Source organism: Caloenas nicobarica, chromosome Z, assembly GCF_036013445.1.
Source record: "Caloenas nicobarica isolate bCalNic1 chromosome Z, bCalNic1.hap1, whole genome shotgun sequence".
Lineage (NCBI taxonomy): Eukaryota > Metazoa > Chordata > Aves > Columbiformes > Columbidae > Caloenas > Caloenas nicobarica.
In genome coordinates, this window is record NC_088284.1 from 52,969,419 (window position 1) to 52,994,019 (window position 24,601).

At 38.7% G+C, this 24,601-nt stretch overlaps 1 protein-coding gene across 22 annotated transcripts in view; it reads right to left on the minus strand.

The window, feature by feature from the left end:
• The window catches only part of AOPEP (aminopeptidase O (putative)), a 199,283-nt gene that overhangs the window by 57,236 nt on the left and 117,446 nt on the right, over positions 1 to 24,601 (minus strand). Inside the window, exons 14-17 of one of the 22 annotated variants that reach the window (XR_010607787.1) lie at positions 23,589 to 24,002; positions 19,543 to 19,643; positions 19,307 to 19,384; positions 18,670 to 19,072 (exon numbers count right to left, since the gene is read on the minus strand). The exons of 16 other annotated variants lie outside the window; for them this stretch is intronic. Coding sequence is in view for 1 of the 6 variants with exons in the window: in XM_065655564.1 (XP_065511636.1) it covers positions 23,973 to 24,002 (30 nt within the window). In the remaining 5 variants the exon portion in view is untranslated. Of the gene's footprint in view, positions 1 to 18,669; positions 19,385 to 19,542; positions 19,644 to 20,584; positions 24,003 to 24,601 lie in introns of those variants that run through there. 5 more of the 22 variants (XR_010607785.1, XR_010607786.1, XR_010607788.1 and 2 more) reach the window with 5 other exon arrangements.

Consider the following 24,601-nt stretch of genomic DNA (forward strand, 5'->3'; position numbering starts at 1 on the left):
TTCATTGTGCAAGGATGTGTGGCATAAAGTCTCAATAGACACTGTAACATTTCATTTTTCCTGCTGAGATTTTTCAGAAAAGAAGTATGGACTATATAAACACCTCCTATCCTAAAACTTATATTTTGTGTGACATGGTTTCACTGTGAAATCAAGAAGAAATTCACACAAAACAGATTCTTTCATACCAGATGCATTACTTCAAAGAAAAAAAAAACCAACTCAGATCTGATCAATACAACTTTTCAGAGCTGCTCAGCAAAGCAGAGTGAGGAACGGCATATAGTTCTCAACAGCAAACACACCGGCACAGTCTCAGTTTGAAAATCACAAACTAATGTCTGATCATAGCATTTTATAAACACCAAATAAAAAGCTATTTGCTACACTTTGCATCTACCCCATGGTTCTCTCAGCTAGACAGTTCAGGCTTGTCTCACAGTCCATTCCAGAGATCAAACTCTATCCTTGCGAGAGTCACTTAATCAGATTCAACAGGAATAAGTAAATATATGTAATTATTTCAAAATTTAGGTTCAAGATTTGTTTTTCTTCTATGTATTTTACTTTCAGAAGATGTCACACATCATTCTTGCTGACATGGTAAATACTGCCAAACTACACGGTCAAAGCAGGAAACCGTCCAACACGAGATGTATTGCAGCACTACCGCAACAGCTCTACAAGAAATGCAACTACTATGTACAAGAGCACCAAGCATTACCAGTTCTCCCTGCATTCCTGTATTCCCTCATTTGCAAGAAAGAGAGTAATCTATAGCCTCTTCCCCAGCCCACTGATTTTACAAAGCTGAGCTCACTCTTTGAAAGACTCGCCTTCATCAGTCAAAGGCAGTTGATGCTGGACACTAGATGGAAAACAAGAACAACAAAGATCACCATCATTGCATGACCTCTTGGCCTCCAAAGCAACAGAACATACTGCACTGAGAATCTGCCAGCTGACATAACTACAGGGTGTCTCTGTGACAAATGTAAGGATTGATTTAAAGCAGTCGTTCTTCACATCTTATGTGCATTTTACAAGGGAGAAGGATATTAGTACAGCTCTCCCACTAAGATGAGAAAAAGAGCCAGACAAAAAAGACAGAGAACAAAAGAAAAGGGCCAACAGAGGCCCAAACAGAGGGCCAGATGGTGACAGCAAGCCCCAAATCTTTGTTCAGTTCTCTCTGCCTATCAGAGCCTCGGAGAATGGAAGCTTTGGATAAGAAGAACAGGCATACCGTCTTCCTTCTGACCTTGTTTTTTCCCATTCTCTGCTACCAGATTAATGAGTTTTATAGTTCATGCCATGGAAAACCACAGTGAGGGCTGGAGGAAGCTAATCAAGCCACATCTTCCTCTGAGTTCTGTAAGGAAACTTGGAAGGAAGATGCATACTCACAAAAGAAGAGCTTGTAAGCTCTGGCAACTTCTGAAAGCTTGCTAACATGGAAAATAATGGGGGGGAAAGGGGGATGAAAACTGAAGAATCCCAACTGACTTACGTAGTCACTGATCTACTCTTCCTGAGAGCTGCAACAACCCACGACAGTCAGAGACAGGCCTCTTGAAAATTGAGCATAAAAACTTTCCCAGTTGCGATGCATGTAGGCACATACCGCCCATATGTAGCTTACAACAAAATACTTAAAGAGAAACAATGTTTTCTTCCTCATACATGTGATGCCAGAGAAAGATGTTTATCAGCACACTAAAAATCCTAAAACAGCATTAATGCAATTACCAAAAATGAGAATGAAGATTTTTCTGTCCTTTAGGCTTGTGCACAGCATTGAACAGAACCAGCTTCACAAGCCACCGTTGTTTCAGGTGGAACCAGAGAGTTCGGCACTTGCTCCATCCACACAGATGATGTAAGATTTGTAGGTTCCTGCTACGATGGGCTGGCAGTTTTACCTACAGTCACTAAGAGTATTAGCTTGGCTCTGTCTCTTCCTCTTTTCTATCATACGCCAAAGTTCATGGCAGGGAAACAGATGACTGCTAAAATTTAGTAAGATTAATGTAGGAAAAGCCCTGCCTCATTTGGCTTTCCCCAAAGAGGAAACTAAGTAAAACAAGCATTTTTAGCCACAGAGCAGCAAACCAGATGAATCAAGAATAAATTGAAAATTAAACGGATTTGTGTTATTTTGTGCAAGGTAAAGAAATAGATTATTTTTCATTACCGAAGTATAATTCATCTGAACTAATGACATGCACACAGCACTTTTAATTGACTACTGTGAACTACTAGACTATGAGAAAAGTCACGGTACCTAAACAAGCTGAGAAGAGTTTCCACCTGTGTTTTACATTAGTGTGTAAGACAGTCTGAAAATACTTCTGTCTAGCTAATAATATTATTCACATGCACTCTGTAGGAGAGGCCAAGCAGTATGCTTCGAAATTGGTTCAGGAGTCTTAGTCCAGCTTTGGAGATGGTGTGAGTTCAATAAGGACTGGACAACTTGGGTGAAGCTCACCACTGATTCTGTCTGAATGGATCCACATTCGGTATACTTTCGAGAAAATAGAAGTTAACTTTCGAGAAAATAGAAGACAGAACTCCTAACTCGAATACACTTTTCCACAATGCTGAAAGAACACCCTCCATACCAGCAAATCTGACTTTTCTTAAAATTTTATTCACAAGCAAAAAACAGGAAAAATGATACTAGCAGATTTTGCATTCATTTCAATCCTCTTGCAAGATACTTCAACAGTTAGCTCTAGATCCTAAATTAACCTAAGGACCTCATCAGAATGTAATCACTACTTTTGTGTTTGTCCTGTCGTACATGGCTCTACCTTGGTCACATTTTGTTATCCTATTTGAGGGTATCAGAAAGCAAAATATGTGGTCAGGAAGTCTTGTTCATGAAACAGTCTTCAGTGAAACAAGAGCACTGAGTTGCTAACATCACAACAAACAAAACTGTATCTTCCCCTTATACAGCTGTACATGCAGTAACTCCACACTACGTAAGGCACTGGTGCAATACAAACAGTAGCAACAACAACAAGCAGTTTTGAGCAATCTCCAATACTCATATTTTTTTCAAAGTTCTTTATTTTTGTGTTGTGTGTATCATTCCTGAAAAACTGCTACAAGTATGGGAAAGGATGGATAGTGAGGCTCTAAAGCTGGAAGATAAAACCAGTAATGCATGGCTGACCAGACCACTGAGGACTAGAGGTCTACAGATCACGCACTGGGAATCACCACACTGTGCACTCTCTGTGACACCCACTAAAATAGGTATTGCAGACATCTGTACTGAACACAGTTACCATGTTGAGTCACAGAATCACAGAATCACAGAATGTTAGGGATTGGAAGGGACCTCGAAAGATCATCTAGTCCAATCCCCCTGCCAGAGCAGGAACACCCAGATGAGGTTGCACAGGAAGGCGTCCAGGTGGGTTTTGAATGTCTCCAGAGAAGGAGAATCCACAACCTCCCTGGGCAGCCTGTTCCAGTGCTCCGTCACCCTCACTGAGAAGAAGTTTCTTCTCAAATTTAAGTGGAACCTCTTGTGTTCCAGATTGAACCCATTACCCCTTGTCTTACTGTTGGTTGTCACCGAGAAGAGCCTGGCTCCATCCTCGTGACACTCACCCTTTATATATTTATAAACATTGATGAGGTCACCCCTCAGTCTCCTCTTCTCCAAGCTAAAGAGACCCAGCTCCCTCAGCCTTTCCTCATAAGGGAGATGCTCCACTCCCTTCAGCATCTTTCTGGCCCTGCGCTGGACTCTCTCCAGCAGTTCCCTGTCCTTCTTGAACTGAGGGGCCCAGAACTGGACACAATATTCCAGATGAGGTCTCACCAGGGCAGAGTAGAGGGGAAGGAGAACCTCTCTCGACCTACCAACCACTCCCCTTCTAATACACCCCAGGATGCCATTGGCCTTCTTGGCCACAAGGGCACAGTGCTGGCTCATGGTCATCCTGCTGTCCACCAGGACCCCCAGGTCCCTTTCCCCTACACTGCTCTCTAATAGGTCATTCCCCAACCTATACTGGAACCTGGGGTTAACTCACGACCTTCAGAGTCCTTTGTAAAAAACCTAAAATGAAGTAGTTTGCATAATTCGGTTCATCAGCATCAAATGAAGAAACAGACCTGCACATCCTGATTCCTACTTGTGGGTGCCATCAACATCCTACCTGTCTCTTTGACACTACTGTAGGAGAATAATAAAGCTGCATGAGCAAGAGCTTCGCCTCATCACAAAGGAGCATTGTGCAGCAAAACTGTGTTGTTCCAGAAGTGTAAGAACTGATGAAGTCCAGATTGCCCCTGGATGTGTGTCCTGTGGTTGACTATAAATTCACCTGAAGTTTATTCAGGTACTTCTAGGGCCTTTCTACAGAGAGACTCCTTGTGTCTAACAAATCACAAGCTCTCTTTCAATGACATTGTTTCCTGAGTCTCCTTCCTCTATCTGGCTAGTGTTTCATGTATTAGTTCTCTTTGACATCTGTCCTTCTGTCATACATGATTTAAATAAGCCAAATTACTAGAAAAAACATATGGATAAACACATATACATTGAAATTAGCTTTATGTGAGCAGACACAATAGGAAACAAGGCTAAAATAATCTTTGATCATTTTAGGAGGTGAAAGACAGCATCTATAAAATTTGTGAACAGCAGCTATTAATACCACAATATCACAAGCCCAGCCCCTGCAGTTACCAAAGGAATTTCCTGGGAGCTGATCAGCTTTCTTCCTCTCCTCTGAAATCAGATGGGAATGTCCTTGAAGCAAATATATTGTTGTAGGAAACAATTAAGGGCAAAGGGGAAGAAAGAGTGACTTACGTAATTTAGATAAAACGCTCAGTGTGAGCTTGTAGTTGCCACTCAAAGCTAAGTAATGGTGGAGGATTCCATTTTCAGATCTAACTTCTTCTCTGGTGGCAGTGCTGGAGAAGCATGAGGTAGGCCAGTACCTGGACTTTAGCAGAAAGGAGAGAAAAACCTGTTTGGCACTAGCATGACTTCTGAAGTCGAATGAGGAATGAACTACCAGCTATTCGCAGTTTTACACCTTGGAGGATCTTAAGGCTGAAGAATCCAGCCTAACCTGAACACAGCCAGCAATTCCACCAGCTGCAAGATCATGCCTTGACAGCCTGCATTGTGCATGCAAAAAAGAGGAATACGGAATGTGGAAATTATTTGCCAGTTGGTATTCAGAATCTCGGAAGAAGATAATTGGAGTAAGCAAGGCAGAATAACAGGAATGCTATTGAACTAATGCAAACTTTTCAAATAGTAAGTAAAAACAAACAAACAAAAAACCCCAAAACCTACCAACTAGTAATATATAAATGGGATTCTACTAGTTCAGAAAAAAAAACCAAACAGTATTACCAACGCCAGTGTGCATTATAATTTTACAGGAAGTAGGTCCTTTTAGATGAATCTGATATCATTCCATAAGAGTTGGGTAAAATACCTTGGCTAATGGCCAGCAGGGAACCATCAGTGAACATAGATATTTCCAGAGGGGATCTGCGAGGCCAAACACAGAACTCCTCCACCTGGGAAGGGAAGCTTCACAGGACATCACAGAGCCATCTACATCACTGAGGACCATCATCCAGCTAAGGATGAAGAAGATCCATAGGTGTCCCTCCAGAGCTAGCACAGAGCTGCACTGCTTCATCTGGAAAAGGTGAAGTCCAGGGGAACCTCCAGAATGCCCAGGAAAGTTCCTTCAATGTAAGTAATCACCACTATGGCAAAACAAACACAACAGCAGAAAAATTTGGAGCCACTGTCTCAGAAACAGCAGGAGACAACTTGCTACAAAACAGGAAAGGCAGATGAGATGGGGGAATTGTTAAGAAGGAATCATGATTTGTCCAAACTGTACTCTCCATCTTTCGTAGAAACCCATCTAAAGCTGACTTAAATGAAGAACAATATCTTGTGCAGGCCACTGAGCAGAAATACTCTTCCAGAAGCATGCATATCTGGCACACAGATGTCTCATATGGTACACACTGGCCCAAACCTTTGTAGTTATCATTTTTTCTCCACTGTTACAGATGTGAAACACTAAGTGCTTTTCTATGACAGCGAAGTACTGACCATATCTGTAAAGAACTAAGAGAAGCAATCCAAGTCGCTAGGCGCACCTATTCCTACAGCCATACTGCTGTAATGTGGCTGGACAGACCATCCTGTGTTATCCTACACTAATCTCTCTAAACTGGTCTTTCTAATATTGCTACCTGACATGGTATTTCTGCACTGTGGAAGAAGATCCAGAAACTCCTGGGGGGAGACATTCTATCTATACATGCTGTACGGGTCTCAGAATGATTTACATTGCTTAAATCTAGCCAGTGGAATTTGAAAGGCACAAACACTGAGCCTACAGTGGATTACTGAGGAGCTCAATCACTTCCCTGTTTATGCAACTGAACTTCTCAATACACTGAAAAGAGGGAAGATTAAAAAATTTTAAAATAGCTAATGTATCTGGACATTTAAATTACTCTTCCATGACCTTTTAAAATAGACAATTATTTGTCATGCAACTGCCAAAATATGAAAGTATAAGCATTTATGTAGATGAACTAAAACAATCACAAAACTATTAAGCTTTTCTGTAAGCTGATGTAGAGCACCAAGTTCTATATTGTTTTACGCCCAGTACAGTGCCATTGCACTCTTTATGTTACACAAAGTTTATACTAGTTCACAGTTTCATAAGAGAAAATGTACATAGTGACATTTGCTTTAAACTAATATACATTTATTCCAAGAGTACAAGTGACTTTTGTTACATGGAATACTGTATTCTAATATATACAAAGTAGCTCCTTTGCATTGGTTATAAAGCATGGAATCACTGAAGCTAAATGTCACATGGGACTAAACAAAACCACTTCATTCAAAACAGACAGTTCTTCTCCATCATGACTGATGGACAGACATGCTTGAAACTGGCCCAGTATTAAAATGTCTGCCTGACCAATGAAAGCCAAAATAAGGCTTGGGCTAAAAAAGCTGCTTTTACTCTCATGCACACTCCTTCACAGAAAAGCACGCAACAGCTTCTGCTTTGTGCTCCTATGTGTAGGGTCCTGGTACAAAGATGAAAAGTGAAGACTGAGCTTCTGACTCAAAAACCAGAATTTGTTGAATCTTGAGTGAGATTAGGTTTTATGATTTTATGTACTTTTTTGTCTTTTCATAAAGGTCCTATTTTAAAAACAAGTACCTACTGACATTTGAGCAGAAGGAGCTTAAATCAGGACAAGTGGCCCATTAAAATATAACCAAGTTATCAATCCACAATGGAGGAGTGCCTGCTAATAATCTATTCTATGAAAGCCTACCATCAATGTGTATTGCTGATTGACAACACAGTATCTGTGGCTCTTCATTATCCTGTGGGTAGACGCGCAAAATATAAAAAGCTTCAGTTTTGTGACTTCCAAGAGATAAGGGAGACAGAGAAAGGGAAAGCAGTGACAGTTTAGAGCCAGAACACAGGAAAAAGTATGGTTTTTTCTGGTATCTATCTTAAAAGTTTCCTCCCTGAAGTCATGCAGTTTATTGACCTTCACTTGCACTTCACCTTGCACTTCAGAGCATATAAATTTGTAACATGAGGATTCAAAAAAACAACAACAAAAAAATCTAAAAGCTTCCAGCTCCCACCTTTTGGCATTAGTCACAGTGAGGAGCTGCAACATGCCCCATGGTGCTGCGTCCTCTGGAGAATTACCATGGCTGCTTCCCAGCAGAAGGGTCCAGGTGAGTAGGTTACAACAGGTTGGCTCTTGGATGCCTTCAGAGCCCGCAGGGAGAAATGCAGACCCTCTCCACACCCTCCGCGTAGCCTTGACCACCTAAGGACCTGGCCTTCTGCACTTGATTAACCTTCAAACCATCTGAGCTGCAGGATCATCCTGCATGCCTCCCCACGCCCTTGAGGAAGACTTGTTTTGTCCCTAGCGTACCTTTGGAGAAAGAGACGTGGGACTATAAGAGGAGCTCTGGCCACAGCTGTCCATGTGAACCTTCCTCCATGGGCAGTGAGCAGGGACAGCTGGCGAGGACATCAGGTGGGGAGGAAGGAAGCCCTCTGTGGGTGCTGAGTACATTTGCTGTAGACCAACACACCTTTTCAGAATTAAATTCCACATCCTCTGCTGTCAGAGACCCAAATGTGTGTGTGGTCTTACTCAAGCCCAGACACTTTGCTGAAACATAGATTGCACAGGAAAAGACACGGTTCTTGCAGAGGACCAAGCAAGGGCTTAAAAGGGATTAATCATACCTTCCCAACAAGGTCAAAAAGGTAGTATTATCAAATTTCTTTCAAAAAACAGGTCTTTTAAACTTAAGTTATAATGAAACCAATTAAAAATTGACAATCACAATTCTTAAAACACTTCTTTTTGGTTTTGGGGGAGGAGAAGGGAGGAAAGCCAAATCACACATATATATATGTATATATATACTGTGTCTTCTTTAAGAAGATAAATAAGATCTTAGAGAAAGCCTTCCCCAGTCTGAAAGGAAATAAAAACTTGAACTATGGCTCTTTGTCAATCCTGTTCCACTAATACAGTTGCATTTCTTTAAGAAGGCCATCCTTCTTACACCATATATTCTTCCAGTGTTTTGCTTTCACCTACACATTTTGCCCTCTCAAGCAATAGCTTCAGACTTGTATTTTTCCACTATAAACCGACATCAACCCCAAACCTGCCCCTTAACTATTCAAGGGCATGTAGGTACAAAAATAATATTGTCCTCCTAAGCAGGATGGGTGTGGTATTTGAATGTTGTATAATACATTCCTTCAGTTAATTGAAAATTCTATCTCTCTTTTCAAAGGTTCAGTAAACAAATGGTTTGGCAAAAAGAAATTGAGAAATAATAAAGGAATACCTATTTGAAATAACTTTTATTTCAAGTATGCCATTAATATATATGTTGATACGCAACAGAATTTCTGATGCTGTAAGCCAACATCCTCCTTTAAAAGGAAGAGGAAGAAAAATCAGAAAGTAGGGCACTACCAAAACCTAAGAATTTGGCTGTCAGCCAAAATAAAGATCTATATGTAGATCTTTAATGACCTCAGTGAATCATCACAAAATTGAGACCCAGATCAATACAGAGTAACAGATATTATTTCTTTCAAACACCCCCCCCTTTTTTTCTTTTCTCTGCAGAAGACCCATTTGTGGCAACATATTCATTTGCCAAAACATATCTTGTCTACTGCTGACATGCAACTGTTCCACAGTGGAGGTTTGGGGAAATTTCTGAGCCTCTATCCTATTATTATTTCATTTATTCACCAAGGTACGCTTATCTGGAAAACAATTTTTCATAATACTGATTCATAGAAACTACATACACATTCACAGACACTAAATACAGTTTTGGGAGTTCTTAAAATAATACCAAACAGATTACTCAGAAGTCATGTGAACATTAAGAAAGAAGTTTATATAGTGAGATTTGCTGACTTTGAAACAGTCAGTTTCTTCCAAACACTGAAAAAGGATAGCCTTACTTTTAGGTCTTTTAATATTAATTCTTAGGTCTCCTAGTGCTACCACTATTTTCAATAAAATTTCAACATTAGCTATCAACTCTTTAAAGTAGTATCTCAGATACGTTTTACCTTGTCTGCTGTCACAGTCATTGATTTGCTCCTTAAAACTTAAGGCAGCCTGCCTTTCACTTGGAAGCAGTGGAAATTTTCAGAACAGAAAAGCACACAGCACAGAAGGTTAACTTCAGCTAAGTGCTGTGGGCACAGCTGACCACATTCACAGCAACATGAAGACAGAAAAACCCATCTGCACCGGGCAGCAGGAGTGGCCCCGCGCACCCCAGCTGTTGGGAGCCGGCCTGACTCATCTGCCATCACACACAGATTGTGCTCTGCGCTAAAATGTCAGTGCTGTCTGGTCCGGGCTTCAAGCTGCAGGCATGTCTGTTGGGTCGTAGAAAGAATTTTCTTAATATTTCTACTTTAAATGGTCAATGGGAAACACTTCCCACGATGCACCGATTGCTCACTATGTCCTCTCTGCTAGGCAGCACAGCCCATCTACCAAAAATATTGGTTGGTTAATTCATTTCATACAATGGGTTTAGGAACTTGGAATAAAGTCTCTGTACTCCCGACAGCCTACTTCCAAATTTAATACCAGAGAAGTAAAAAAACCCAAAAAACCAAAAAAAATTGTAATACTACTATTAAAAAGAAAATATATAGTTCGACTGGCGACAACTCCAGGTAAAACTACAGCTTTTCAGAAAGGATGTGTCACCTCCAGAGCAGGAGCTTTGTGTATACTCCTTGGAGGTACCAATTAATTTCTCCGCACTATCTCTAAATGCTAGCCCACTCCTTCCAGGAGCTGCCATATTGGTGTGATCAGATTAAAGCAGGATTTTTATTCACAGTCACGAGGCTCCTCACTGCTCTCTGATCTCAGCACAGAAGGTCAGCTCCATGAATACCAGGCAACTGAAACTGCACAGTTATGACCAGACATCCTGTTTGCTGTGAACTCTATTTTTAATACTTTTATGATGTTAATAACAGGAACTCCTGGTTTAACTAGTTTGCTTTTTGTTATAATTTATCCTGCAGTTAGTTAATCCAAAGACACTGTATGAGAGGTCCCAGTGTGTACAGCTTCTACTTCTCACTGTCAGTTTTAAGGTGTCTTTTCCCCACCAAGCTCCCTGCTTCTGTATTTCAGGAGCTTTCCAGACTGTTCTGAGCAGCAGACCAGAGTTTTTATAAAGACTTCAAAAGGGTTCCCCTGTTACCTAATCCTCAAGCAATGTGGTCAAAGAAGACTGAACATTGGGCTTCTGTATGGAAGCCAAGACACAGAAAGAATACAAAACTCATGCAGAAATTTCCTAACAGTGACCTAGCCAAGATGCTGTGAAGGTTGGGAGTTGCTGTGCTCCCTCAACACCCGCTGGGAGACGGATAATCCCACGTGGGACAAAGCCTTTCTTAACAAGGCCAGGTACTCCTTCTCTGAAAACTTACAGCTTGGATCCCATCTAAACTCAGGTCCACCTCCGTTGCGGAGGAGCGAGTGCATCCTTCACAACTTCCCAAACTGGCTTTTCTTAAAAATCTGTCTTCCTTCTCTTTGAGGTAATAACCAGGCATCTCTCTCAGCCCTCTCCCAATTACATTTGGTGTGACTGTAAACATTCTTTCGCTACTTCTGATCAGATGCTGTCTTTTACACACACTTCAAGCTCAGCAGCTCCTGCTCTCAGCAAAGGAGCAACCAGCTGTCTCCTGCCCTCCCTCAGTTTACCGACCACCATGTCAATTGACCTAGCAATAGTTTTAATTTTAAAAGAGTTCGTTGACTGAGCATTCGCATCGACTGGCTTACACACAACACACTCAGACCTTGTGTCTTGCTCAGTTCAAACATGTCTTCTCTCCCTACATGGACTGCAGATTTCCAGAATGAATGCTACACATTAAAAACATGAAATAAATAACTAAAACAAAACCCCCAGAGTAAACAGTGGAAAACTTCATCTTTTTTCTGTTATTTTTCTTCTTTTTTTTTTTTTGCCTTTAAAGCCTGCAACAGGCAGAAGGCTGAGAGAACTAGCATCAGTTCAGAGCTTCACATGTTGATATGTATCTCCAAATCTATCCTATCCTTGGCTTTTGCTGAAACAAACAAACAAAAAAGGATTTTAAGCAATACCAGCTCTCTTATTAGTTGTTCAGGAGCCATTCCTACTGGGAAGGAATAAAGAATAGCTCACCTCACCCAAAACACTCAGCAGCCTTTAGGTACAGCTAATTTTTAACTATTGCCAATCTTGTTCACACTTAAATCAAGAAACAAACGCTCTATACAGCCACTGCTCTCCCCAGAAACATAATCCAGTTATCAGAACTGTCAGTAAAATCATTTAAACCAGGTGAACATTAAAGAGATGCTCTATAGCCATTTAGGTAAAAAAAAATCCCAAACAACAACAAACAAAACTATTTTGGAGCAGCCTACTACATAACAGAAAGGCCTGCTTCAAAATCACTAGTTCTCTGAGGATGATCACACCTTCCTTTAGCATCTAAAATGACTGGGAGAGCTGTTGGATGGAGCGAAAATATGTACCGGTTCTTTGGCCATGTGTAATCCCTGCTTCCAAATTACGATCCTGTTTTTACTGCAGATTAAGTGAAGATACCTTCATGCGGTGTTATTCATACCTAAGATAAAATGAAACCATCACATTCTTAACATAATTTCAGGTTTTAGTATTTTCTGTGCATCCAAATATGCCTAAAATGCTTCATAAAATTAACACAAATACATTAATGAAGAATTGGTTCTCTGCAGTTTATATTATATGACAACATTATCTTCCACAAGAACAGATGAACAACGGTACAAAAAGAAAAGAAAGAAGGACAAGTGTATCAGTAATAGCATGAAGTTGCTTCATACAGAAAGATGTATTTGCTTTCCATTGATTCAATCAAAAAGAACAAAACAAGCACACATTAAACTTTTATATTTTTCTTTTTTTTCATAGGCAAACCAGAAAAAAATGAGCTTAGAGGTTTAAATCAGGTGAGGAACAAGTATTAATTACAGTAGTGTATCTATAAACATTCTCTGGTTAGAAATGGATTTTCACTCTCATTCTAGCCTTTTTTGCAAAGGGAGGAAATAAAAAAATTGCTGAAACTCAAGTCTTCCCGACTAAGTAACAAAGAAAATGAGGGCAGGAAACATGGTAAGAAACTAATGTGAAAACACATGCAGATGGGATATGATGCAAGACAGGAGATTAAAATAAAAGGATTGCATTTGCTGTGTGTTGCTGTGGGGAGATGGACTTAACAATTGTGTCGCTCTACCTTTCCTTCCCCTCTGAGCATCCAGCACTGCTGACCCTGACACCAGCAAGGGACTGAACCAGCAGCAACCAAGAACGGGACTCAAGTGTAGATGGCTGACTGACTGCCAGAAATTTTAGCATTGTTTTCTTCCATCACTATCAATCTAAACTTGACATTTCCAAACCATCACACAATTCTGAATTGGAAAAAAAAAAAAATTAGACGGTGGTGCGATGATGGGTCATCTCAAGCTTTAATAGAAATTTCTGCCTGAAGTGGCATGGAACAAGGTTCATTTCATGATTCTCATTGATAATATAACCCAAGGTAGTGGCAGGAATAGCTCGGCACACTGCCATGAAGAATCACAGCAATACAAATATGAAGTAGGCCAAGGAAGTAAATGGAAAGTCCATTTGGCCAGTGCCACATCAGAGAGGATATGTGCTAAAGTATTTTAATAATGCAACTCAAGTCTAACCAGAAAAACAAACAAACAAACAAAAACAAACCCAAAATATTGTCTGCTTGAAATACATGGGATAGTTGTATGAAGCTTCAGGTGTTTAGAAAAAAAAGGGAAGCCCTTTTGGGAGGGGAATCCTCAGATGAAAGAAACTTGGGCAAATATGTTTCAGGGGTCATTTTTATTTTTAAGATATAAGAACTATCTTTTTATCTCTGTCCCTTCAGGCCCCATAAATAAGAACCTTTTGTATCCTGAATATATTTTTGACCAAACAAAGAAAACATACATGAAAATGATCTGCATGCCAGTTGCCTGTTCTGTCAGTCCCATGTTTCACAAAAACTTCAAATAATTCTCGTCTTGTAACCATGCCTAATTTAATATGAAAGTCAGAATTTCAGCTCAAACCCTCAGGGGAACTCAGCTGGATTCACTGTTTAATTTTTGCCAGTGTTTTGGAAAGACTCTGGATTGCACAACACCCACCCAGTCCACTCTTAACTAAGCCAAGATGGCAAGAAATTCAATAAACTGGAAAAAAACAAACCAAACCAAACCAAAAAACACAACCAACCATACATTTGCACTATATGCTAGCGTCCAGAATATGAAGGATATCCTTGCAAGGGGATCCTTAACTTGACATTACCTCCATATATCTTTTCATTCCTACTCCCCAACTCCTAAGATGAAAAGAGAATGCAACATAATTAAGTAGCGAAATTCTCCTTAGCTGTAACTTAAAGCAACTTTAGTTGCATGTCCAGTTTTGGAGTGTTTTACAGGCCAACAGCGGGGCTATTTGTAATATTCCCACAGGAGAACAGAAGCCTCCTTGGCGGAAAATGCAGGTACTGGCCGGGGTGGGGGCACACAAAGAGAAAACCTCGAGCTTCAACCTTCCTTCTACAATTTCTTTCCTATTCCTACCTAGGTCTCCTCAGCCAAGACGTGAGTAGCAATGAACATTATAAAATCTCAAGGGTATTTTTTGTGTTGATAACAGTTCATCGTTTGGTCACCTCCCATGTTGTGACTTACAAAATCAATAAAAATTGTAAAAAGAATCACAATCATAAAAGTGATCATATATTGGTCCAATTTATCTCCAGTTTTTCCTCCGTGTAATTAATATTGAGCTATAATCTCTAGGTGAGTAATCCAGTGTTCCATGTTTCCATGTCCATAATCAGATTTTCATAAACTTTAACAGATACTTGCAATTTTATGGCCAAGTAAAATTCGCACAATAGTCTTCAAAAGTAACTCTTCTCCACAGCAGATTTGTTGAGTCACAAGGGATTTGTATTCTGTCATGAAGAGACATTTTTACAACACTTCAATAATTTGTCTTATTCTAAGGTTTCAGGGTAATAAAAACATTCAGATGAAGATGACTCAGGAAGAGATGGAAAAATACTAGCTTTTTATTGATGAAAGGAACACAGTTAAACACTGGCTAGCATATGATTTGGACAGATCAAGTTGTATTGCAAGACAAATACGGGTAAGATACTGAAAAGCCAATGTCTAGCACAAAGAACAATTGATATTTTAGTTCCCTTACTTGAAACCATAAGTCATTGCTCTGACACCAGCAACCACAAAGGAACTCCTCGAACTCTAACGGTCACTACATCTACCAACCTCAGCATGTTTTACAAATATTAACTTGTAACAGAACACTTAGGTAAGTGTATTTTTACATTACAAATCTGCAGAACTTGAAACCCCTTATGCTCTCTACATAGCACAGCTAATTTGTGTGGGACAAGAAGGGATAATAAGTTTCAGTAATTCTGTAGCCTAGACATGTTTAAGACAACACTTCTGTAGAAGTTTCCCAGACTTTAACAGTGAGGAAAACCAGAAACACACTGATGCATCCAATTTCTTTTCAGTTTAAAAAAAGGGACACATCAACTAAAGCAGCAGCAGCAGCACCATGACCTAGGTGTAAAGAAGTTTTGGGACATACAGGTCACTTCTCAGCTGAATGCTAAGATGGAAAATAAGCAGGATATAAGCTAACAAGAAAACCAGAATTCCTAACTCCTAATTTCTCAGCCACCTTTCTGTCACAACAGATGTGATGACATAAAGACAATGCAATTATAGAGCAAGAAAGTGATCTTTTAGACATGATCATCTCACTAGACTGGAATAAATCAAAACCCTTGCTGTGCCAGATTTAGACCCACAATGAGAATAATCATGGATACACCAGGGAGCACTTTCTTTTATGCTCAAAGAGTTCAAGTATGACAATACAATATAAATGAAAGTTTGAGTACTTTCTTTAAAAAAAACACAGGCACCCAAAATAAAGCAAAAAATCGCAAGCATATGGCACCATGGAAGAGTAAACAATATTGCTTTCAGGGCTAGCCAAAGGATTACTGTTACATGAGGAAACCAAGGTTGACTTTTAAAAATCTAAAAATAATTCTAAGAATGCTTCCTGTCTCAATGCTCTGGACAAGAGAAAACAAATGAAAAGACTTGGTGTCTACACGCCATCTAGGTCATTGGTATTACACAACCTCCCTTTTTAAAAAACACTTCAAACAAATTCCTATACAGGACATTCGCAAGCTTTAACTGATTAAAAACAAGTGCAAGATAAGAAATAAACCCAGGAAGTACAAAATGGTTTGTTTTCAGAATAAGTCTCTGTGTCCCTGACAAACCATAAGAGAATCTGACAATCTAACCAGATATTTTTAAATAAATATAATTGATTAAATATTTACTTACATGCCACTTCATACCAGAAGGCTAGATCACTACACAGGACATTCACACAAGATACTTAATGCTATGTTTCTGATAGTTGCAAAGCAACACACATCATTAAGATAACTATAGTAAAGAATTATGTATGCAGTTTTTCTTTATCATAGGTTGCAGCTCTTCATTACTTCCAGCTTAACAAGACAGGAGCAGACTTGTCCATCATACCTCTTTCTGTGCTGTGCACACACAGCACACGGGTACATTTCTGGCTTCTCAACCAAGTATAAGGCCCCAACACCCTATCATACCATACAATCAAAACTATTTGCACTGAAAAAAACATGCTTAAGCAAGCTTTTATTAATTATTCTGCCCTCCCTTTGTAATAGAAGTTATAGGACTGCACACACTCATTGAGGCAGTCAAAGACAAAAATCTAAATAGTTGTCCATTAAATTATTATCCTTTAAAATATAGTCAAAGGCAACACTTACATTTCAGACTTACAATCAGAAACCACTAACCATAGCCTTAATTCATTACTAGAAATTATCTTCTGTTGCAATATAAACATTGATAAGACGAACCCTCCCATGCTCAAGTTCATCTTTCCAGTTACACTGCTACATGCACTGGCCCTTTCACAGTATTACTGGGGAGATGAAGTCACAGCGCTAGCTTCTCTTCCCATCTCTGCTACAGGTTAAAATATCACCAACCGCTCCGCACTTTGGCACACAGAGCACTGGCCGCTTCATGAAAAAGTGTGTGGCTGAATTCTTTGGTTTTTATAACACAGAGAGCCCTCAGGTGAAGGTTTGTGTCAGGACTCTAAACTTGAACACTTCAGATCATTTCCTTGCCCTGCTCAATTTTCTTAGGTATCTTTGGACAAGCTACCTAACCATCTCCATGCCTTGGCTTATCATCTGTAAAATCAAGATAAACATCCTAATTTCAATTCCGAAGGACACAGAATTTTAAGAGACAGGTTACATGTTTTTGAGGTATCTGATGCCATTATAGTGAGGTCCTTACATATATTTTAAAAAAACACCTAAAACAAAACAAACAAACAAAAACCCAACAAAAACCAAACAAGTCCCACCACTTTGCAATTGTTTAGTAGAACACACTTTGTAAACACACAGTTGGATTAAAACCGTATCTTCATACTACTAGGTAGTATGTTCTGAGATGATCAGAATCTCTCAGCTACTTTTATACAACTCAATCCTGCAACTTTGAGCTGCTGTAAAATTAGGAGAAATGCATGCAATACAGAAAAACCTTTTGTTGTCATGTATGTTTCGTTCCCTGTGCTGATAAACAAGCATGGCGGTTTTCCAAAGAAAAGCAAATGTTTAATTCATTGAAAAATATTACAGCTGTTAAAAAAGGGGTTGTATTAGAACAAAAGTAAGGTATATTAATTACTTAGACTGGAAAAAGTTTGAAAATGCACCTTCTGTTCACATATCCACATCTATAAAAACAGATAAGCTGAAACTACTTTGCTGGCTTCCTAGCCTCCTCAATCCCCCACTTCTCCTGAACATGAATGCCTGTGTTACTTGTGCTCCACAAAAGATAAATTCAAATTTACTTCGTTCTATTTTGTAATAAGCATTTGAAAACCTAGGAGGCTTACTCAGTGTAACACCATTTGTCAAAAACCAGGCCATTTTTATCAAGCCACAACGAAGGTAAATTTTGCACGATAAACTTAAAATTCAATCTTGTTGGTTTCTCACACTACAAACTGGCATACGCTCAGACGGGCACCTGAGGGGAAATTGCAGGATATAGAAGGAAACTGAGCCTAGGATAAATGAATTCTACAATTATTCTCCCTCAAATATTATAGAATCACAGAACAGTTTGGGTTGGAAGGGACCAACAAAGGTCATCTAGTCCAAGCCCCCTGCAATGAGTAGGGACATCTTCAACTAGATCAGGTCACTCACAGTCCTGTCCAACCTGACCTGGTATGTCTCCAGGGATGAGGCATCTACTATCTCCCTGGGTAACCTGTTCCAGTGTTTTGCCACCATCATTGTAAAAAATTTCTTCCTCATGTCTAGCCTGAACCTCGCCTCTTTTATTTTCTCCTCCTCACAATGGTTTCATCTGTACTTTAAGATATGTATTTATATAAATCACACCATTATCTCCCAGTAAAAAGCACTCTGAGCAATTAGGAGATGCCAAATCTCCTCTTCAATCAGAAAAGGGGTCACTTGGAAAGACTATCTTGAGGATGAATGACTAAGGCCTGGTTCAGCAAAGCGTTTAAATATATGAGTAGCTTCACTGAATTCATCAGAAGTATGGCCAAAACACAGAGTAATCTCTCAAATTTAAACAAGACAACCATAGTTACTACAGAACTGGCACTCAGCTGTTCATCGTTTCTTTGAAATAAACAGGATCTTGAACATGGAAAAATTTAATGCTCTTTAGCTTTATTTCATTTCCTTCTGCAATACAAATGAGAGAACATAAGCGAGACATTCATCGGTCTTGCAAGCTAAGCCTTAAGCCCCTTTTTTCTCAGGTATTTGTGTTAGGAGTGAAGAAGGAAACTAACTGAAAGGCAAATTAATTATGTGGGTGTTCATCACATTTGGAGCATGCAACCAGAAGAGTACATAGGATACAGTTCATAAAACCAAAACATTAAATTCTGTAAGAAGCAGAAGTAATTTAATTCAATTTCTTAGGAACTTGTGTCTCATGACCAAACTGCCTCATAGGCTCAAAATGTCCACAAAACTGTTTCCTGTGGTTGGGACAGTCATAACATCGACCCCCTCATGCATCTGTCAGGATTCCCAGAAATGATGGAGCTCACACTTCTGCATTGTGTTTATGTGGGCCTTCCGCACAGCATCTTCTAGGAACATGGCATATTTAGAGCACTAAAGTTTCAATGAAAATGCCCAATGGATGCCTAAATTAAAGGCAGAGAAGGGAGAAAGACACATACAGAACAACATAATTGCCTGAGCTTCTTTCCCATCAGCAATTTTTCTGGATAAAAACAAAAGCTTTTCTCAAAAAATTATTGTTAACAACACAGTTATAGTACAGCGGGACAACAAAACTCTTGTACCTTCTTTATTAAGCAAATTGTCACTGACAATCATTTCTGAATCAAAACTATGGAAAAATTAAATATCAATACCCTGTGCTTCAGGAGTGCTGTTCAGATAGGGAGAGTGCCTAGGTGGAGCTCTCTGTAGAATGACGACTTAGCTTAACACTACAAAGAGGAAAGGAAAATATTTTCTGTTTACTCATCCATAGTGAGACTGCAGTCCCAATAAAATGACAGATACTAGACAGCTTGTGTCTTATCTCAGCAGATCAAAAATATTTTCTATATTTATATACCACATATAGAGATTTATATATACTTACATAGCATAAATATCCATGCTAATGTTGACATACTGTAGTCTAGTTTCAAATGTCGGTACAGGTTTCACAAAACATAGAAATGAAGTGTCTGCTGAGAGGAACTAGACAATTATGAGTAGTCACTCAATTGGTGTCCACAAGAAAAGTAAGATGAGAAAATACATGCAGCACAGACCAAATGAATATAGTACAATTTACAGACCTTTAAAAATTCAGTCCTGTCTGTTTAATGAAAGCAAGAAGGAATGTATTCGCTTGTAACAGTGAGCCACCTTGTTGCTCTAAAAGAACTTCTTGAGAGGGGGGCTTGAAGGAGAGGAGGGGATGACAGTAAGTTGTGCTCATGACTACTTTTAGTACTATGGCCATCAAAAAGCAGACTAAGAACTACCAAAACCATTTAAATTGTTTTTGTAAAAAGTCTAGCCTTTGCCTTCTGTGCTCATGTATTTCTTTAAATAACCATGTCCACACTTATAGACTCCTATACATGTGCTTTTACTACAAAGTATGTGAACATAATCTAAACCGAAACACAGACATGGAATGAAGACAATAGCTAAGACTGGTCATCAAAAAATTGTTAAGGCTATTTCTGACAATGCATAATAAATGTAAGACTGAAATAAAACACATGTAAGACTGAAATAAAGCACACACTTGAGCCAGCAGACCATTAAACCTCCTTCAGAGTCATTACAGTCAATCACATCAAGAAGAACTTGGGGACATTTAAATCGTGTGGATTATTCAGCTGTCATGCACAAGTGTACATTCTCAACTACTTAAAAAAAATCCATACAAATTCTGTAGAAGAAAACTTATGGAGTGTTTGAATGCAGCATACCACCTTTTCCCAAATGTATTAAGTTGCTCCCGTTGCAAATGCCCCGAAAGGGACAGACTTCTTTCTGGTCCCAAAACTCACTACATCACTGCTCAGAATTCACTGCATAAACACTGTTGGGGGCAGACATTAGAGAAGTGTTTAAACTGATCAAATGCTTTTTGTTTCTCTGTTATTTTGGAAAGAACAAAACCGTTTTCACGTTTTCCATTTCCTGTTTTATTAAAGACAACAGGTATTTCTAAGCTAAGGTACAAAGGTGCACATTTCAACCACCAAAAATAGGGCTTTATAACTAGAAACAACAGCAGACTGAAAATGTTAGTGGTATTAGTAGATCCCAGTAATGTAATTCACCTTGTTAGTATCATACAACATGCACAAACATTGCCTCATTAAAATGCCTCCAACGAGACTGATTGCCAAACAGTGTTCCATCACAGGCATACAACTAATTAATCCTACAAATCAGAAGTAAAAAACCTCTCTGTGAAAACTGCCACCTTCTTTTTCCACATAAAACTTGTGTTTTACATTAAAGTGACCTGAATCTTTCACTGCACAGGACGGCCGCTGGCTTGGACCACTATAATTAACAGTGATGTAATTATCTGTAAACTTTAAACTATTTCAACACATGGACATGCTGGCCTGAGCTCTCCTAATTTAGAAATTTAGAAATGGTTGTCTCAGAGCCTGAAAGAGAGTGGGTGCATCACCATATGCATAATGGTAAGTCACTTCATTGATCTAAAGATGTGGCCTAATAGGAACATTCATCCTCTGACAGCATAATAATAACAACCATCTGGGAGACGCAATGTGAAATATACTATGCAAGAACACTTCCTTGCTAATAGAGATGGGTACTATTAAAAACAAAACTAAGGTCTTGACAAAACACTACTGCAAATAAGATACAGCCAATACTGAGGTCAGAACTGGACTAATTAAAAAAAATTATGGCTAAAACAAAAATTCCATGCAAATTTTTGTATTTTTTTTTACACATAGACATAGTCTTTTCTTGTTCTATTAAATGTTTTCTAAGCGAACCTTGAAGCAGCACTATCCTAAAAAAATAATAGTTTTTTGGAGCTGTACAATTAGTTTCCAAACAATCCATAAATACACATATTTCTACAGGGATGGAAAACTAAATGCTGAAAATGTTTAGTTTTAGTGGCCTAAAATTATATTCATATGTATTCAGGGGAAAAGTTTTTAAAATCATGGTCTCTATTTCTCAGATAGCTTAACAACATTTAATGCAACTCAGCTCTTGTACATGAGGCGAGTATAAAATTTTCCATCCAAATCCCTCTTTGCCAAAGGAAATAAATGTTTTCTGTAATCAGTGAAGGCCAGCAAATACATTTACAGGGTTCCTAGAAAGTTCTGAGAGATTAACAGAACTTGGTACAGCAAACAACTCCACTGAACACTCTGAAGAATGCTTTAGGACTTCTTATGATGTTTCTTTAAGCTGTTAAGCACTATACAGTGTACAAGCTCAAGAGATGTAGTTCAGATTTGATCCTTACTTTGATTCTCAGTTTGGTGGATTCAAGTGAAAACATTCATTTTGAGAAACAAAAAATACATGGTAATTAAAGTTTTAAAGTAATTTTAATACATTATTTATTAATATTCCTTTGGCTGAATTAGCAGAAGCACATAACTCTGAATAAATTCCCAAGTCAAATAAAAGCTCTCTTTTACCACATTGTATTTTTTCTCCCTACTTATTTTTTGCTGAGACTTCAAAACGTTTTCTACTTGAAGTATAATACCACAACTCATTTTAATGCATTACAAGATCAATTTCTTGTGTTTCAGTTACACTGATGAATTCACTGTTAAAGGACAAAAGAGTCATAGCATTTAGCGTTAGTCATACATATCACAACTGCTTTTTTAGTTTTGGGGTTTTTTTATTAGAAACTTAACAGCTATTTCAACAAAGTCATATTTGCTCAGGTTATTAACAGAGCTTAAATATTGGCAATTGTAAATCTCTAGAGTGAGAAGAATGACCAATAGCAACAACCCACAGACAAAAATCAAAGACAATCACATTTTCGGTAAACTAGCAGACAAACTTTAAACACATTAAAATAGTATTTCTGAGAAAGCAGTAGAAATTATTCTAGAAAAGTTGAATTATTCCTTAAAGTTTCAGTATAGAATCAAACTAAAACTGTAAAGGACAAATGCAATTTTGATAATTTGCATGAATCATCTTCCTTACCCAGTACATATACACAGACATTTGTCAATGCTCTCCCTAACTACTGTGTACTCTAGCTTTCTCATCCTGTGACACTTTTTCTGCCACTGGAATACTTCCAAAGCAGCTTTTATGTTTTAACACTAAACTTCATATAAAAATGAAATAGTGCCCTAATAAAAAGATATGTTTTCCCTCAAATTCCACAGTGGATACAGATCGCATGCTTACAATTCCACTTGTCTGAGTGAAAGATCCTTTTCTTCTGCCTAACTCTCAGCACTGGAATTGATAATGGAGAGGTTTTTTTAAGCAGGCACAGTTCAGTATAACAACAAAAATAATGACGACACTTAGCATTTCTATCACACTCTTTGTAATAAAACAACACTAATTTAGCCAACCAATTATTTCCAAGGTCTGTTCTACCTTCTCTAATTTTCTCACATAAACAACATTCTGTATTGAAACACATACTGATTGCCAACCAAGTAAACAACAAGATGAAGGGACAGCGTAAAATTAAACGAGGAGTAAAGAATGCACAAGAATAGGAAGGATGACAAAAGCAGAAATGCAAGGGGTGAGTGGGTTTAAACTTGTGTGTATATGCATGCACACATGTCATAAGAAGAGGATCTACAGGGCACTATAAAAAGAAAACAGAGTGAGCAAACAATAACTTAGGAAATAGAAAAAGCGACTGAAGAGTAAACAGAAAGTAATGAACAGTTCTGAAGGTGACTGAAGGCGACAAAGGAGAATGGAGAAATAAAAGAAGGGTGAAACAAGCAGCACAAAAGCTTGTAATAAAAGCTGTTAAGAAAAAATAAAATACTACAGAGACAAAGCAGCAAGAAGGTTTGAAAGGGAAAAGCAGCTCGAAAATAGAGATTAAAAAAAAAAAAGGAGAGAAGAAGAGCAAAAGTAAAAGAATCCTTAATTACTTGACTAGAAAGTCTTTCTCACCCATGGAACTTCTTACACTGCTGTAATCCATCATGTGCGGGTCCACACTGGAGAGCAGCACCACAGCTTTCTACATAAGCTTCCCCACCGGTTCAAATGCCCTCTGCACGCCGTCAACACTACCAGTTACACAGTTCTGATCCAGCACACGGTATCTTCCAGTGTTCTTTAAATACACATACATGTATGTAAAGTCAGCTCCTACAAACTTAACTGTTTAGAAGGCAACTTTTTTTCAAGAAGCAATTCCCCGGTAGTTGTCAGCAACCTTTCCTCCACAATTCTGTTTCACTTATTCCACACAGAGTTATCTCTCTGTCCTAGATTTTGTACTTGGATGCAGAAGCAGCTGCTTTGATTTGGCGGTGTCTCAGTATAGCAAAGTCATCCATCTTGTATTAGAAATAGGACTTCCTATCATAAAGAAAAAAAATGATAGAGGAAAATCGGACAGCACAGGCACATGAAAGTTTAGAAGCTGCATTTAATAAGTTAGTGCTTGTTTTGAAAGGATAAGCAAGATCAATGCAAAGCTCAGTTTTCTAGATGTAGCAAAATACATCAGTATCCTTATTTTAATTACACTTGTGATAGGAGCTGGTACCAGCTTTCTGACTTCTCTGTTTACTTATTGCTCTGCTTCTCACCTCCCTCTTCCCACTCCATGGGTTTTTTTTCTTCCTCTGCTTACTTTCCTCAAGGGTGCCTTACTTTTCCATTATGCGCTTTTTCCTTTCTTGTTCATCCCCAAAGAAGTACTTAGACTGCTGTTATGGTGCCATTTCTGCTACAAGCCAATATGGACACAGCTAAAAATCAAGAATTCTAGTGGAACAGAGGTTAGCACCATCCACACTGACTTGGCACCACAATGACTGCTACGTCCATGTTGAAAACCTGGTTGTAACCAATTCTGAAATCAAATAATACAATAAAGCTCTGCCAAGACCAGGGAGGTCTCTCTCTTTTTCTCTTCTCTTCTCTTCTCCCATCTCTAAGTGTATTGGAAAAGT